This window comes from Saccopteryx leptura, chromosome 7 (genome assembly GCF_036850995.1).
Source record: "Saccopteryx leptura isolate mSacLep1 chromosome 7, mSacLep1_pri_phased_curated, whole genome shotgun sequence".
Classification (NCBI taxonomy): Eukaryota; Metazoa; Chordata; class Mammalia; order Chiroptera; family Emballonuridae; genus Saccopteryx; species Saccopteryx leptura.
In genome coordinates this window covers 120,084,168-120,098,512 of record NC_089509.1, presented here as the reverse complement: position 1 = coordinate 120,098,512, position 14,345 = coordinate 120,084,168, and the positions used below count along the sequence as shown (strand labels likewise).

Here is a 14,345-nt window from a genome sequence, read left to right as displayed (position 1 = left end):
CAGAGACCCGTGTCCCCTCAGACCCCCGTGTCCCCTCAGAGCCCCGTGTCCCCTCAGAGCCCCGTCCCCTCTGACCCCCGTGTCCCCTCAGACCCCCGTGTCCCCTCAGACCCCCGTCCCCTCAGAGCCCCGTGTCCCCTCAGACCCCCGTGTCCCCTCAGACCCCCGTCCCCTCAGAGCCCCGTGTCCCCTCAGGCCCCCGTGTCCCCTCAGACCCCCGTCCCCTCAGACCCCCGTCCCCTCAGACCCCCGTGTCCCCTCAGACCCCCGTCCCCCCTCAGACCCTCCACTTGTGCACTCAGTGCCGTGAGCGCCCTCAGGTGACCCGTGGGGGCTGAGGACGTGTGTGTGACCGCTGCTCTGCTGCTGGGTGAGACGTCTGCTGTGGCCGGGTTCCCATCTGTGTGGACGGCCCAGCTGAGTGTGGGGAGCGGCGGGCCCGCTGCTGCCGGTGGCGTGCGCCCTGAGAGTGAGGCGGCTGCGCTGAGGGACGGGGCGTCCGGCTGCTGTGCGTCCACTCCCGGCAGGGGGCGTGCCGGCCGTCAGGCCCACAGCGGTCTGTCCCCTCCTGACGCTGTGCACTGTGGCCCGTGTGCTCTGAGGCCACCCGGGTCACCAGGTGCACACGTGCTCAGGGTGGCTGTGCCCGCTATCGTTATGTGACGCCCCTCTCACCCGGATGGTTTTCTGGTCTAGGAGCCCGTCTGTCTGAGGGGTCTGCATCTTCCCCTCCGGCCAGTGCGGCCTGTCTGCCTTCCTCCCCTGACCGCTGTGGCTGGTCCTTGTCTGGAACCTGGGCTCTTGCAGACGGCCCGTCGGGCGAGCGTGGCGGCCCGGCCCCGCTGCATGCAGCTGAAGCTGGACGTCCCTGTTCCCAGAGCTGTGCTCCCCGTCCTTTCTCCTCGATGCTCCTAGTGTGTGTCTCTGTGAAGGTCCCTGACGGTGTTGCCGTGACACCGCTGAGCCTCGCCGTCTTTCACTGCTGCGTAGTGTGTGCCTCCAGGGCTCAGCCTTCGTCATCCGGCAGGAATTGTCAGCACGTGTTTGGAAGGTGTTCCAGAAACTTCCTGGACTCCACAGCACTCCTGCCTGGGGGCAAGCGCCCTCACTTTGCCGGGGTCGGGGGAGAAGGGGCTCCGAGAGCTGACCTGCGCAGCCGTGTGACGTGGCCCAGCCCGCACAGGCGCTGGCTCCTGGTGCCGCCATTGTCCTCCCTCCTCTCGCCACGCACGTCCCGGGGGGGTCGGCCCCTCAGTCCACTGCTGCTCGTCCGCAGCCTCCTCCCCGCTGGCCCTGACCCTCCCCACGTGGCGTGTGTGTCTCCGTGGTCTCTCTCCCAGCTTTCCTTTCCTCGCACCCTCCTCGGTCTCCATTCCTGCAGTCCCTGTGTGCAGCCCCCCAGTCACTGCTCGTGAAGGGTCCCAGCGACCCCGCTCCCCACACGGGACCCTCAGTGCAGCGCCTCACCCCGTGGTGGCCCAGCTTCTCCCTCTAGAGTTAACTCCACCCTGACCTTGCGGTGCCGCCCACACGTCTCCCGAACCCCCTCCTCCTGCCGGTAACTCCCTGAGAACCCCGCCTTCTCACCTGGCTGCAGTCACCTCTCTGTTTTTCCTGGAAACCTCCTCCTAACTTTTCCTGGCTGTTACTTTATGTGCATTTACACGTGACCCTTGTGAGTATCAGCTTCTGCTGGGCACTGTGTGAATTACCACCTGAGAAAAGGTGGCTCTCCTGACATCCTGCTGAGACCACACGGGGCCACGTGGGAGGGCTCTTTGACGCCATGAGTGACACGGTGTCATTTTCTAAACGTGATCAGGAATGTGTCTTAATTTGATTCTAGACCATGTCTGAAATTCCCGTTTTAAAATCATAATCTTTGTAGTTAGTAGAGAAAGATCCTCTAATTCCCGCAGAGCCCGCAAGCACAACATCCCATTCATTGCGCTCATCTGGTGACTGAATGCCATGTCCCCTCTCCCGTCCCCTGCTCCTCCGCCCCTGGGGTGTCTCGTAGCCGTTCTCAGTGGGAACTGTGTTCCTTCTCATTCCAGGACCGGTTCTTAATTTGGGGGACTCGGGTGAAAATTATGACCCGTTTTCTAAGGTAATTACTGTAAGCGTGCCATTTACCAGTGACATGCATTCTGTCCAGAACCCGACCAGATGACTGGTTTAGACGTTCTGTGCTGTCTCAGCACGTGTGCCGGTGTGTCATTATGTGTGTGTGTCATTATGTGTGTGTGTCATTATGTGTGTGTCGTGTGTGTGTCATTATGTGTGTGTGTCATTATGTGTGTGTCGTGTGTGTGTCATTATGTGTGTGTGTCGTGTGTGTGTCATTATGTGAGTGTGTCATCATGTGTGTGCTTCTGCTGAGTGGTGGCTGCGTCAGCCCGGAAAGCACTCGATCTCGGCAGCGTGATCCAGGACGTTCTGGTGCCGTGCCGGGGCCTTGCTCCCGGGGTGGTGGCTGGCTCCCCTTCCCGCTGCTCGCCAGGGCCCTGCCGCCCCGCGCCCCACACCTCTGGACTGCTGCTTCCCGTGGCTCCGGGAGGCCGTCTCTAACGAGAGGCTCCAGCCGCAGAGCTGCAGGTGCACGTCGGTGTCAGAGGGAGGGTTTCACACACAGCTTCTCCCTGCAGGAAACACGAGGAAGGCCGTTTTGGCCACATTGTGGGAGAAAGTACAGATGTTCTGTTCATTGGGGATCAGTCTGAGTCACAAAACGTAACTTACTACTGCGTTGTTTCTGTCTTTTTTCGCCTCGCTCCTTTGCTGTGAGATGCGCGGCTCAGCACCTGGTACTGTAACCGCCGGAGTGCGTTTCTCTCGTCGGGCGCCGGGCTGCTGGCGGGAGAGGCTGTGCTGCCCTCGCCGCCCCAGGCTCGCCTCAGGTGGCCAGAGCGCCGTGGCCAGAGCGCCCTCTCGCTGCCCCTGCGTCCCGAGTCAGAGGCTCCCTGGTGTCCTCATCCTCTTCCACTCGGCTGGCGTTCCTCAGAGGTCAGGACGCGGCTCTCCTGGCGCTGGGGCCCAGGGGCGCCCCTTGTCACCATTTAAGCTCATGGTGACACCAGCCAGTCGGCCAGTGAAGATAGACTGAGCCCCAGCAGATGATTTTCTAACCCTCAGAGCAGTCTGAGGCCGGTTCCGCTGCCTCCTGGGCGTGCGTGCAGCTGCAGTTCTGCCGGGTGACCGTAGGTGGCGCCGTTGCCCTGCGCGGTCCGCACCAGTGCCAGGGCCCCCACGGCCAGTTCTCTCAGAAGCCCCAGAATTTTGTTTTTAGGACTTTCAAGCTGTAGAGAAACCCTAATCGTGCCCATTGTGATATTTGTCAACATTTAAAAATATTTTTAGTTGATGTTTTTTATTGTTAGGTTATTTCAAAAAAATTGTTCTTGTATGATAAAAATGCAGTAATCCTATTTGTGTTAAAAATAAAAAGAGGTGCATTTATACGTTACTGATGCACGCTTATGAAAGACAGTCTGTTACAGCTCGCTGTCGGGACAGGAAAGCCCGTCCGCGTGTGCACGCCCGCCCGGCGGGTCGGCGCAGTCCACGCCTGGGCCTGAGGGACGTTTGGTTAGTAGACTGTCAGTCACCGCACAAGTGACGCCCGTACTGGTGACCCGGGTGCCTGTGCCCGCTGTACACACTCCCATGTCCCCTGCGTGGGTGCTGGTGCTGCAACCCTCTTCGGAGAGGGACTGCGGGCCTGGGCCTGGGCCGGGCGTTCCCACTGCGGGGGACGGAGGCTCGGGTGTGCTGGTGGGTCTGGGCCTGGGCCGGGCGTTCCCACTGCGGGGGACGGAGGCTCGGGTGTGCTGGTGGGTCTGGGCCTGGGCCTGGGCCGGGCGTTCCCACTGCCGGGGACGGAGGCTCGGGTGTGCTGGTGGGTCTGGGCCTGGGCCTGGGCCGGGCGGTTCTCACTGCCGGGGACGGAGGCTCGGGTGTGCTGGTGGGCCTGGGCCTGGGCCTGGGCCGGGCGTTCCCACTGCGGGGGATGGAGGCTCGGGTGTGCTGGTGGGTCTGGGCCTGGGCCTGGGCCGGGCGTTCCCACTGCGGGGGACGGAGGCTCGGGTGTGCTGGTGGGTCTGGGCCTGGGCCTGGGCCTGGGCCGGGCGTTCCCACTGCGGGGGACGGAGGCTCGGGTGTGCTGGTGGGTCTGGGCCTGGGCCTGGGCCGGGCGTTCCCACTGCCGGGGACGGAGGCTCGGGTGTGCTGGTGGGTCTGGGCCTGGGCCTGGGCCGGGCGTTCCCACTGCCGGGGACGGAGGCTCGGGTGTGCTGGTGGGTCTGGGCCTGGGCCTGGGCCGGGTGGTTCTCACTGCCGGGGACGGAGGCTCGGGTGTGCTGGTGGGTCTGGGCCTGGGCCTGGGCCGGGCGGTTCTCACTGCCGGGGACGGAGGCTCGGGTGTGCTGGTGGGTCTGGGCCTGGGCCTGGGCCTGGGCCGGGCGGTTCTCACTGCCGGGGACGGAGGCTCGGGTGTGCTGGTGGGTCTGGGCCTGGGCCTGGGCCGGGCGTTCCCACTGTGGGGGACGGAGGCTCGGGTGTGCTGGTGGGTCTGGGCCTGGGCCTGGGCCTGGGCCTGGGCCTGGGCCTGGGCCGGGCGTTCCCACTGCCGGGGACGGAGGCTTGGGTGTGCTGGTGGGTCTGGGCCTGGGTCTGGGCCTGGGCCTGGGCCGGGCGGTTCTCACTGCCGGGGACGGAGGCTCGGGTGTGCTGGTGGGTCTGGGCCTGGGCCTGGGCCGGGCGGTTCTCACTGCCGGGGACGGAGGCTTGGGTGTGCTGGTGGGTCTGGGCCTGGGCCTGGGCCTGGCGTTCCCACTGCCGGGGACGGAGGCTCGGGTGTGCTGGTGGGTCTGGGCCTGGGCCTGGGCCTGGGCCGGGCGTTCCCACTGCCGGGGGACGGAGGCTCGGGTGTGCTGGTGGGCCTGGGCCTGGGCCGGGCGTTCCCACTGCCGGGGACGGAGGCTCGGGTGTGCTGGTGGGCCTGGGCCTGGGCCTGGGCCGGGCGTTCCCACTGCCGGGGACGGAGGCTCGGGTGTGCTGGTGGGTCTGGGCTGCCCGCACACAGTGGCTGAGAGCCAGGGCCAGTCAGAACTTCCATTTGGGCCATTACAAGCAGGAACATCTGCCGTTATAAAACTCCTTGATGGGAAAGTGGCCATTTAAAATAATTATTTTCTTTGTTTTGAGCCCTTAAGAAAGGAGGCTTTATTTTAATGTTTCTTTCTAAAAGCCCCAAAAATGCTTTTCCTCTTCCAAGTATAGTGGTTATATTCAGACTAAATTTAATTTAAGCAAATTATATCAAAGTATAAACATTTTAGCATCCAGCAAAACAGACCAGGGAAACAAGGAGAGGCGCTGGGGCCCGTGGGGACGGTGCCCAGAGGGCGCGTTGGACCTTCCATGCGCGGCGGGGGGGGGGGGTGGCCCGTCCAGTGTGGGTGTTCCGGGCCCTGCGGACGGTGGCCCTGGGGACAGCGGCGGGCAGGACGGAGGCTGCGCTGTGCTGAGAGGGACCCCCCCCAGGCTGTTCCCGCACAGCCTGGTTTGCAGTTTCGGGGGGACGCTGTGGGCGTGGCAGAGCACCATGGGGTGTGGGGTGAGCCTCTGTTCCCAAACCATCCGTCTGGAAGGTAGTCGGTTGTCCATCTGGCCACTGAGGCTTCTGAAGGTTCCCCTCCGGCTGTGGCAGTCGCCCCAGAGGGTGGCCCCACGCAGACCAGGCAGGCCTGGGGCGGAAGCTGTGCCTCAGGACGACTGCTTCCGAGTGTGTGAACTTTTAATACTGACGTGTTCAAAGATCAGCCTTGAGGCTTATTGTTTTAATATTTGTGTTGATGGCTTTCGTGTGACCCACGTCTGTCTTGCTTCCTAGGGTTCAGGATAAGTTGCAGGTGCTGAACTACACCACCATTCCGGTCTACCTCCCCGAAATCACGATCGGAGCACACCAGAGTGACCGTGTCTTCCGGGAATTCCTAGAGGTGAGGCCTTGGAAGCCCGAGAGTGGGCCGGGCGGGTCAGACAGCCGAGCAGGAAACAGCATCTCTGAGCGGTGGTCAGAGAGAGGGCTCTTCTCTCCCTGAAAGGCCCTCGTTTCCCCCGTCCTGGTCTGGGAAGCCAGCACAGACCCCTGCACAGCCGGGCTGCACACAGTGGACGTCTGGCAGCTGCGTGCAGGCCACACTCGCCAGCTTCACGTTGATGTGACCGTGCACCGTGTCTTAGCCCTTGTCTGTCTCGTCAGTGCCAGCTCTGACTTACGGGGTGGTCCTGCTCCTCATGGGGTGCCTGTCCATAAACAAGGGGTGTCTCCACAGGGGTCCTGGTGGGGGATGGAGCACTCAGGTGGTGACCCCGCTGGTCAACCATGAGGGTAGAGGTCTGGAGGGTTGGTCAGATTTCCACACCTTTTTAGTGAATTCTTTGGTTTCACCATGGTTTGGGGGGTCAGTTCTGGCAAGTTGCCATGAACTTAGAGGACACCCGTCCGTCCGTCTGTCCTGGTGGGAACCCAGCAGGTGAATGAGCCTCATGTCAGTGGGATAGGGAGACCCCGTACCTCCTCCTGTCTCTGCAGTTGGGGCTGGTCAGGGGCAGGTGTGGGGATGCTTGTGTGTAGACTAGAACTCGGGCTGCGTGGTCAGCACTCGTGTGACTGGGCTGTAAAGTGTTTCTCAGGACTCATTCTCGGTCTGAGGCGGGCAGGTGCTCGGAGCTCCACTGGACGCCCGAGTCTGTCCACACTCTGCCTTCCTGCTTGAGGGGCTGGGCATTTTCTTTCTAAGTAAGTGCTTTGGGTTGTTTTCAAGTGATTTTATTCAATGTAGAAGTTCTGGGAAGCTCATAAGACCGACCGTGCAGTTGTCGGTCAGTTACCTGCAGGGATGTGTGTGCGTGTTGCGTGCCGACCTCTGTGGGTGTGGACGTGCACGCGTGGTCAGCGTCGGGAGCCGTGCGGGTGGAGGCCTTCAGGGAGGGCTCTCGGTTTTCCTGTGAAGAGAGGGTTTTTCTTTGTGGTGTAGTTCACTGTTTTTGTCCACTGGCCCGCGGCCTGTTGCCAGTAGACTTGAAAATCTTCACACGACGTCAGGCTGTTTAACTCTTTCCTGGACCAGCAGGGAATTTCTGGCGGACTTGCATTGGTCCACAGACCGGCTGGTGAAACACGGGTTTAACTTGTTGATTCTGTGACCTTGGTGTTTTGATCAGTCCTGTTGCTGGTCTGGCCTGGTGGCTTTCAGGTGTCCATCGGCACCGCAGGAGCTGCCTGGGGACCTTGAGTGTCACCTGTGCTGACGTTTGCAGAGGGACACGGGGACCTGGAGCCTGGGGAGCATTTAGCGCACACTTTTCATTCACACCCCCACGCGGTCATCAGCGTGGACCCTGGCTGGGGGCAGGGCAGCTGGTGACTTTCTCCGTCACTTCTCGGGCACTGTGACCCGGTCAGTGTTCTGCCAGCCCCTCCTTGGGTGGACGCCAAGGTGGCATACGCTCTCCTGAGCCGACCCTTCGGCGGAGGCCCGGAGCTGGGGGGACTCCGCACATCTGCCCGTGCCCTGGCAGCTGCTGGACGCGGCCCCCATTTCTCTCCTGTCCCCGTTTCTTCACTGTCCCAGGTGGCCGGCAGCCCGGCCCCAGCTCCCTGTGCTGACTCTAAACAGAAGTTCACACGCGGCCGGGAGAGCCGTGTCCCCACCTCCCTGCCGCTCCTCTGCAGACAGACGGGCATCAGGACCAGCGGGTCGGCTGGCTGGTTCTAAACGTCCCCCGGGCATGAGGCCTTAGACTAACTGGGAGTCTGTTTTGTATGGAACTGCGACTCCCAGTGTGGACGTTGTTGACCCGAGGGTGACAGTGAGCACACAAGGTCTGCGTCCTGGAGAGACGGGAGGGCCCCCCAGGGTGACAGTGAGCACACGGGGTCTGCGTCCTGGAGAGACGGGAGGGGCCCCCAGGGTGACAGTGAGCACACGGGGTCTGCGTCCTGGAGAGACGGGAAGGCCCCCCAGGGTGACAGTGAGCACACGGGGTCTGCGTCCGGGAGAGACGGGAAGGCCCCCCAGGGTGACAGTGAGCACACAAGGTCTGCGTCCTGGAGTGACGGGAGGGCCCCCCAGGGTGACAGTGAGCACACGGGGTCTGCGTCCTGGAGAGACGGGAGGGGCCCCCAGGGTGACAGTGAGCACACGGGGTCTGCGTCCTGGAGAGACGGGAGGGCCCCCCAGGGTGACAGTGAGCACACGGGGTCTGCGTCCTGGAGAGACGGGAGGGCCCCCCAGGGTGACAGTGAGCACACGGGGTCTGCGTCCTGGAGAGACGGGAGGGCCCCCCAGGGTGACAGTGAGCACACGGGGTCTGCGTCCAGGAGAGACAGGAGGGCCCCCCAGCCTGTGCCCCCTCCCCCCGGGAGTTTCCTCTCGCAAGTGCGGCCCCAGCCTGGGGCCATCGTGTGTGTCAGCGGACGGGAGGTGACTCAGAGGTACCCCGAGAGGAGGCGCTGTGGTTGCGGCCTGTCGTGTGGCGTCCACGGCTCTGCTGCTCCCTCCGCAGGGACACCGCAATGTCCGACGTGCCGCCTGACCAGCCGCGCCCCGGCTTTGCTCAGCTGTCACTCTGCTCCTCAGAGTTTTCAGGAGGCGCACCCTCTCTGCAGGTGTCCGCTCCGTGTGAGCGCGGACTCCTCTGTCCCAGCTGGCGGAAGGCAGAGGAACCGATACCGTGACTCGGACAGTCGCCACACATCTGTCTGGGAGGCCGTGCTGTGACGTGTCACACAGAGAGGCACTCGTTTTTAAATTAAAGAGATTGTTTTTGAAGATTAAAAAACAAAGTTTTTCTGAAAGTTGGCTTCATTTTTTTTTACACTTGAATTACGCTGAGCAGTAATGGAAAATTGGAGAAATTGTATGTCAAAGAAGTGACTTTTAATAAATAATCTCTAGTACGCTCCTCTTCAAAATGGATGATAAATTCTTGGCAGGCTCATTCGCATTTACACTTAATAATGGGTCAGAGGAGACGGGAGTTGGAACCCCGTCGGCCAGGACTGTTCCGCAGTGTCGGCTCCTCCGAGGTCCAGAGGGAGAGAGTGGACAGCACCCCGTGTGACCGCTCCCTGCCCCTCCGAGGTGCAGAGGGAGAGAGTGGACAGCGCCCCGTGTGACCGCTCCCTGCCCCGGGCGTGGCAGCCTCACTGGGCCCTTGTTCAGGGCCACCTTTCACAGTCACGTGGAGGACGTGGTGCAGGGGTCACACACACGTCAGCCCCCAGGAGAACTCCACTGAGAAACGGCATCGCTGACTGTCCCCGGGTGATGGCTGGGAAGGCAGACTGCCCCATCAGTGCTCAGAGGGCCACGGGCAGGCGTGGGAGATCAGTGAGGGTCAGCGTGGCCTGTGGCCGATGGCGCCCAGAGGTCACAGCTGAGGACTTGAGCGGCGCGGCCAGAGCACTGACGGGCAGGCGGATGGGGTCAGCAGGGCAGACGAGGGGCGTGTGTGATCGGGAGGGACAGAGCTGCTGCTCCCGAGAGCTGACGGCACACAGCACTGTGTGTGCAGCTGATGTCTCCGTGGTGTGAGGAAGGGGGGTTCCTGCAACTGAGCATCTGAGAGTCTGGGCTCAGGCGTCATCTTCTACACAGATGTGGGGCCACCTGCCTGCCTCCTGGTCAGGGCCCGTGAGGCCGCGCTGGTCTCAGGCCGGCAGGCTGCCCGGGTCAGTGAGCACGGGTGGCTGCTCTGGGCGGGGCCAGCGGCAGGAGCTCCGAGAAGGAAGGGTGCTCAGTGGCAGAGGTCCGGGGGGAAGAGCCTGTGGGGACCCCTTCCCGAGGGGCAGGGCAGGGACGCCAGGAGAGGGGACACCGCGGGCCACCTCAGTGGCACCTCAGGGCGGGTCTGCCGGCACACCGCGGGCCCAGGGCTGCCTGGCGGGGTTGCGGGCAGGGGTTTGCTTGGCTTTCTGAGCGATGCTTCCGGGTCCCTCTCCCATTAGGTCCCCGCACTCACGGAGTGTCTTTTGCTCCTTGTTAGTGTTCATAAAGCAGTGATACTTTTTTTTTTTACTACAGTGGTTCTTTCAGAAGAATTGATAACGGACACGGGCTGCATGGAGTGACGAGGGCCCTCGGGGTCGCAGCGGCCTGGGCGGATGAGGCCGTGTGGCCTCCTGGGGCTTTCCTGGGCGGGGCGGGGCGTCCCCTGCGGGACCGAGCCCCCTCTTCACCGCAGGGCAAGTGAGGTCAGGGCTGGCCTCCTGCCTCCTCCAGTCGTGGCTCCTTCGGAGTTGGTTGGTTATGCCTGCAATTCTGTTATTCCCTCTGTTGACTTCCCAGCTGCAGCTGTATCTCGTCGGCAGGCAGGGGTGGCTCTGGGGTCCCCGCGAGCGGGCACGGTCTGCCCACCACGGTCCCTCCACCCTCGGCCTGTCCTTGTGCATTCGGTATAGGGTTATTATGTTAGCCTTACAGTCCCCTGTCTTTTAAAGGAACTAGAATTCTTTTCTGACCCTCCCCCCTTCCACCGTGACCATCATTGCGGGTGCGTCCTTCCTGTGAGTCAACCGGGGTCCTGCCAGCACCCTCTCCTTCTGCCTGGAAACACCCTGGACGCCTGCCCTCCAGTCCAGGTCGGGCGCCCTGAGGCGGGTGTGTCTCCGTCCTGCGTTGGGGGACGCTCTCGCTCACGGGAGGACGGCGGTGGTGGATTTGTTTGCCCGCACGCCACAGACACGCCGTGCTCCTGCCTAGTTTCTGACGAGCGTCTGAGGTGGTTCAGATCTTTGGTCCTCGCTCCTAACGGGCCTTTTTTCTCTGGTGGCTTTGGACACTTGATCTCTCGCTCACTGGTGTTGGGTAGTTTAGTTGTGACATGCTTCTGCGTGGTTGTTTTGTGCTTATTCTGCCTGGGGTTTGTAGAGTTTCTCAGATGCAAGAGTATATACTTTGCATGTCATTTGGAAAGCGTGTGGTCATTCAGATTTTTTCCTCCCCTTTTTTGGGGGACTCAGGTTCCTGTTCACATTGGTGACCTGATCCTGTTGCACGGACCACCTGACACGGTCCGTGTTTCTGGCCTCCTCCTCTCTCTGTGCCTGACTTGGGGTAGTTTGTGTGGCTCTGTCTGCAAGCTTCCTGACGTCTTCTTCCGTAGTTGTAAGATACACTGAGTTCCCTCGTGTGTGTGGGGTCCTCCAGGGAGCAGAGGCCGGGAGGGGCTAGATGCCGACAGGAGCTTGGGGACAAGACACCTGCGAAGGAGAACGGGGAGAGAGCCCCGAGTGGCCGAGAGAGCCTTTAGCCCTCAGGCCGGTCTGATGTCTGTGGCGGGAAGAAGGGGAGTGGACCAGCTCCAGGCAGCCGTTCTGGCCCAGTGACCCCCCTGTGGTGGCCGACGTGCTTGTCGGAATCGGAGAGCAGACACGTGGGCCCCTCAACGTCCTCCTGCCACTCGGGTCTCCCGCAGCGTCCAGCACCCTGGGGAGCCCGCCTGTCTGACCACCATCACAGCCCACGGTCACCGTGCTCTCGTGCCGTCTCCTCTGCCTGGGGTAGTGCCTGGCAGCCGCTCTAGGCCACCTGCCTGTGCCCCGGAAGCCGGACCTCTGTGGACTGTGTCCCCAGGGCCCTGCCCCCCGACATCAGGGGTACGCCCGCAGGGGGAGCAGGGGCTGAGACATCAGTCCTCCAGTTCCATCACCACCCTGCCAGGATGCCCCCCCCCCACTGGCTGTGAGGCCCCACGTTGGGCTCAGCTCAGTCCTGCTGTCCCAGCAGGACCCTTGGGCATCGGCTGCTTCAGCTGGGATTTCATCAGTGGGTTTTCAGGTGGTGATGGTCAGAGCTGATTCCAAGTGTCTGTGTGGGTCACCCCACCTCCAGCTCTCACCCACTGTCCCCTCGATAGCCTCGTCACCCTCCTGACGTCACGGGAACACTGGGCTGGGCTGTGTCTGCAGGTCCCTGCCGGGACGGAAGGTCTCGCGGGCAGAGCTGTGCCGTGCCTGGTTCCCCCAGAGCCCGTCCGTCACCGCAGGGCCCTGTGGAGGCCTCGCTGGTGTGGAGGGTGCGGGGCGGGCTAGGGGGCCACTGCTGGGGGCCGGCGCGCCTGTATGCTTGCGGTGACCATGCCTGCTTCCCTCCACAGCTGCCAGGCCGCAAGTACAGCCCCGGGTACAACGCGGACGTGGGGGACAAGTGGATCTGGCTGAAGTGACGGCCTCGCTCCGGCTGCCCGCGGCGACGAGGGGCTTCCAGTCCGCCGACTCTTGTGGGCGCCACGGAGCTGTAAAACTGGGGGAGGTGACCGATCTGAAGACCACACCGCAGAAGAGTGGCTGTGGGCCTGGTCGGGGAGCCTCCCGATGTATTTGGAATGATCTGTATTCATCCCTGGGGACAGTGCCCCTGCGAGACCAGCCGTCCCTAGAGGGGCGCCCTCCCGCCCTCAGCTCAGTGTCACGCGGGCCTGCACGTTGCTTCTTCAGACCAGAAATAAAGCGGCTCGGGCACTTGTCTCCCGGACCTCTGCTCACACCGCCCACGCCCCCACGTGTGTTCACCATTTCACCCACTGCGTCTGTGAGCGGCGTGGTGTAACTCAGACCTGTGTTAGGGTTAAAGCATCTGTTCTAACAATCTTCTATACAAAAGTGAAAAGAGTTGAGAGGGAATACCAAAAAATGGAAGAAATTACCATAGATTTTTAATTTCTGTTTTAAGAATAAAGTTTCCTCACAGTTTTGAGTTGGAGCTCAGGTTTAAGTGGTTGAGGGTGGCCATGGAGCTGTCCTGAGCACCTGGGCCAACTTGCTTGAACCATTCAAGCCATGGCTGCGGGAGGGGAAGAGAGGGGCAGAGAGACAGAGAAGAAGGAGGGGAGGAGTGGAGAAGCAGATGGGCGCTTCTCTGTGTGCCCTGGCCGGGAATCGAACCCGGGACATCCGCACACTGGGCTGACGCTCTACCACTCAGCCAACTGGCCAGGGCTGAAATTCTTAATTTAAAAATTGTGTTTAGACTGGGGAGCGGGTGGGAGGGAGGGTATAAAGAGGAACAAATATAAGTTGATGGAAAATGATTTGACTTTGGGTGATGGGTAATGAGAAGAAAAGAAAAAATAAAGAAATCATGTTTATAAAAAGAGTGACATTTCCACCAGAGCTGCCCCCTAAGTCAGCACTCGGGAGCCCCACTCAGACCGAGCTGCACGGCTCAGCGCCGTGTAACTGTGGAATTAACGGTTTTATCTCCACGAGGCTGTGCCCGGTGACTGTAGTAAAAACCCGTTTCAATGTTTAAAGAGCCATTTTCCTCAGGCTGCTCCCTGGCGATGGCTCTTCCCCACGGGGGCTCTGAGCCCAGCTGTCACAGCTGCGACTGTAGCCCTGGACAGAGGGCAGTGTGGACAGATGCCCACTGCAGCCCCCGGTGTGGACAGATGCCCACTGCAGCCCCCGGTGTGGGCCCCTCGCTGTGGCCGCCCTGAGGCGAGTGTCTGAGGAGGCGCGGTCCCAGCCCCAGGCACCCAGCACCCAGCACGGGTGGCCTGGTGGAGGAAGGCGGGGACAGCAGGAGCATGTGGCCCCGAGGACGGTGATGGTGGGTCTGGGACAGGAGCACCGTTGGGGCCGGGCCCAGGAGAGCCTGTGGGTGGGTGCAGGGTGGTGCGCTCGGCGGGGGAAGGCCGGGAGGACAGGAGCAGGGCGCAGGGGTCCTGTTAGGCCGTGGAGTCCGCCGTGGAGCAGGGCGCAGCCGCCCCCACCCAGGGCGTCTCGTAAGCACGTGTGCAGCCCCAGGGGCGGAGTTTGTTCCTCGGGAAGCACAGGTGGGAAGGGGCTGGCGGGCGGGTTCTCGTGCTGGACATCATCCCCTCGGACTCGGGAGAACGCCGGCCGAAGGCGAGGGCAGCGTCGGTCGGTCTGAGCACCGCGGTGTTGAGTACGCAGCATGCACGCCGCGCAGCCGTCCTGCGGCCTGAAGGGTTCTGTTCGTCTTGCTGCTCTGGACACGCTGAGTGAAGCCGGGTCCCCAGCCCTCCCCGGTCTTAGACGTCCCTGTCCTGTCATGCCCTCAAGGTGCTGGGTGACCCTGAGTGAGGACTGGGCTCCCCTGGGGCTCAGGCAGGTGGCGGCGGGTCAGCCCACGCCCTCCCTCATGAATGACTCACTCCCTCCAGTGTGGGGAGCGGCGCCCCGGGTCCTGCCCGCTGCCAGGATGCCCAGGCTCAGGTGGGCGGGCATGACGGGCCTGAGGTCGTCCGGGGTCGTCCCCGAAGCTCTGCTCTCGTCCTCTCCACCCGGAGACCAGGCCCGGGTCCGCGGA

The 14,345-nt window shown here is 62.3% G+C and overlaps 1 protein-coding gene across 1 annotated transcript in view; it reads left to right on the top strand.

Moving 5' to 3' along the window:
• NDUFA10 (NADH:ubiquinone oxidoreductase subunit A10) overlaps window positions 1–12,560 on the top strand; it is a 33,643-nt gene extending 21,083 nt beyond the window's left edge. The window contains exons 9-10 of the mRNA XM_066344996.1: window positions 5,894–6,002; window positions 12,169–12,560. Of these exons, the coding sequence (XP_066201093.1) occupies window positions 5,894–6,002; window positions 12,169–12,237 (178 nt within the window). The 3' untranslated portion in view covers window positions 12,238–12,560. The remainder of the gene's footprint in view (window positions 1–5,893; window positions 6,003–12,168) is intronic.
• The last annotated feature ends 1,785 nt before the right edge of the window (window positions 12,561–14,345 follow it).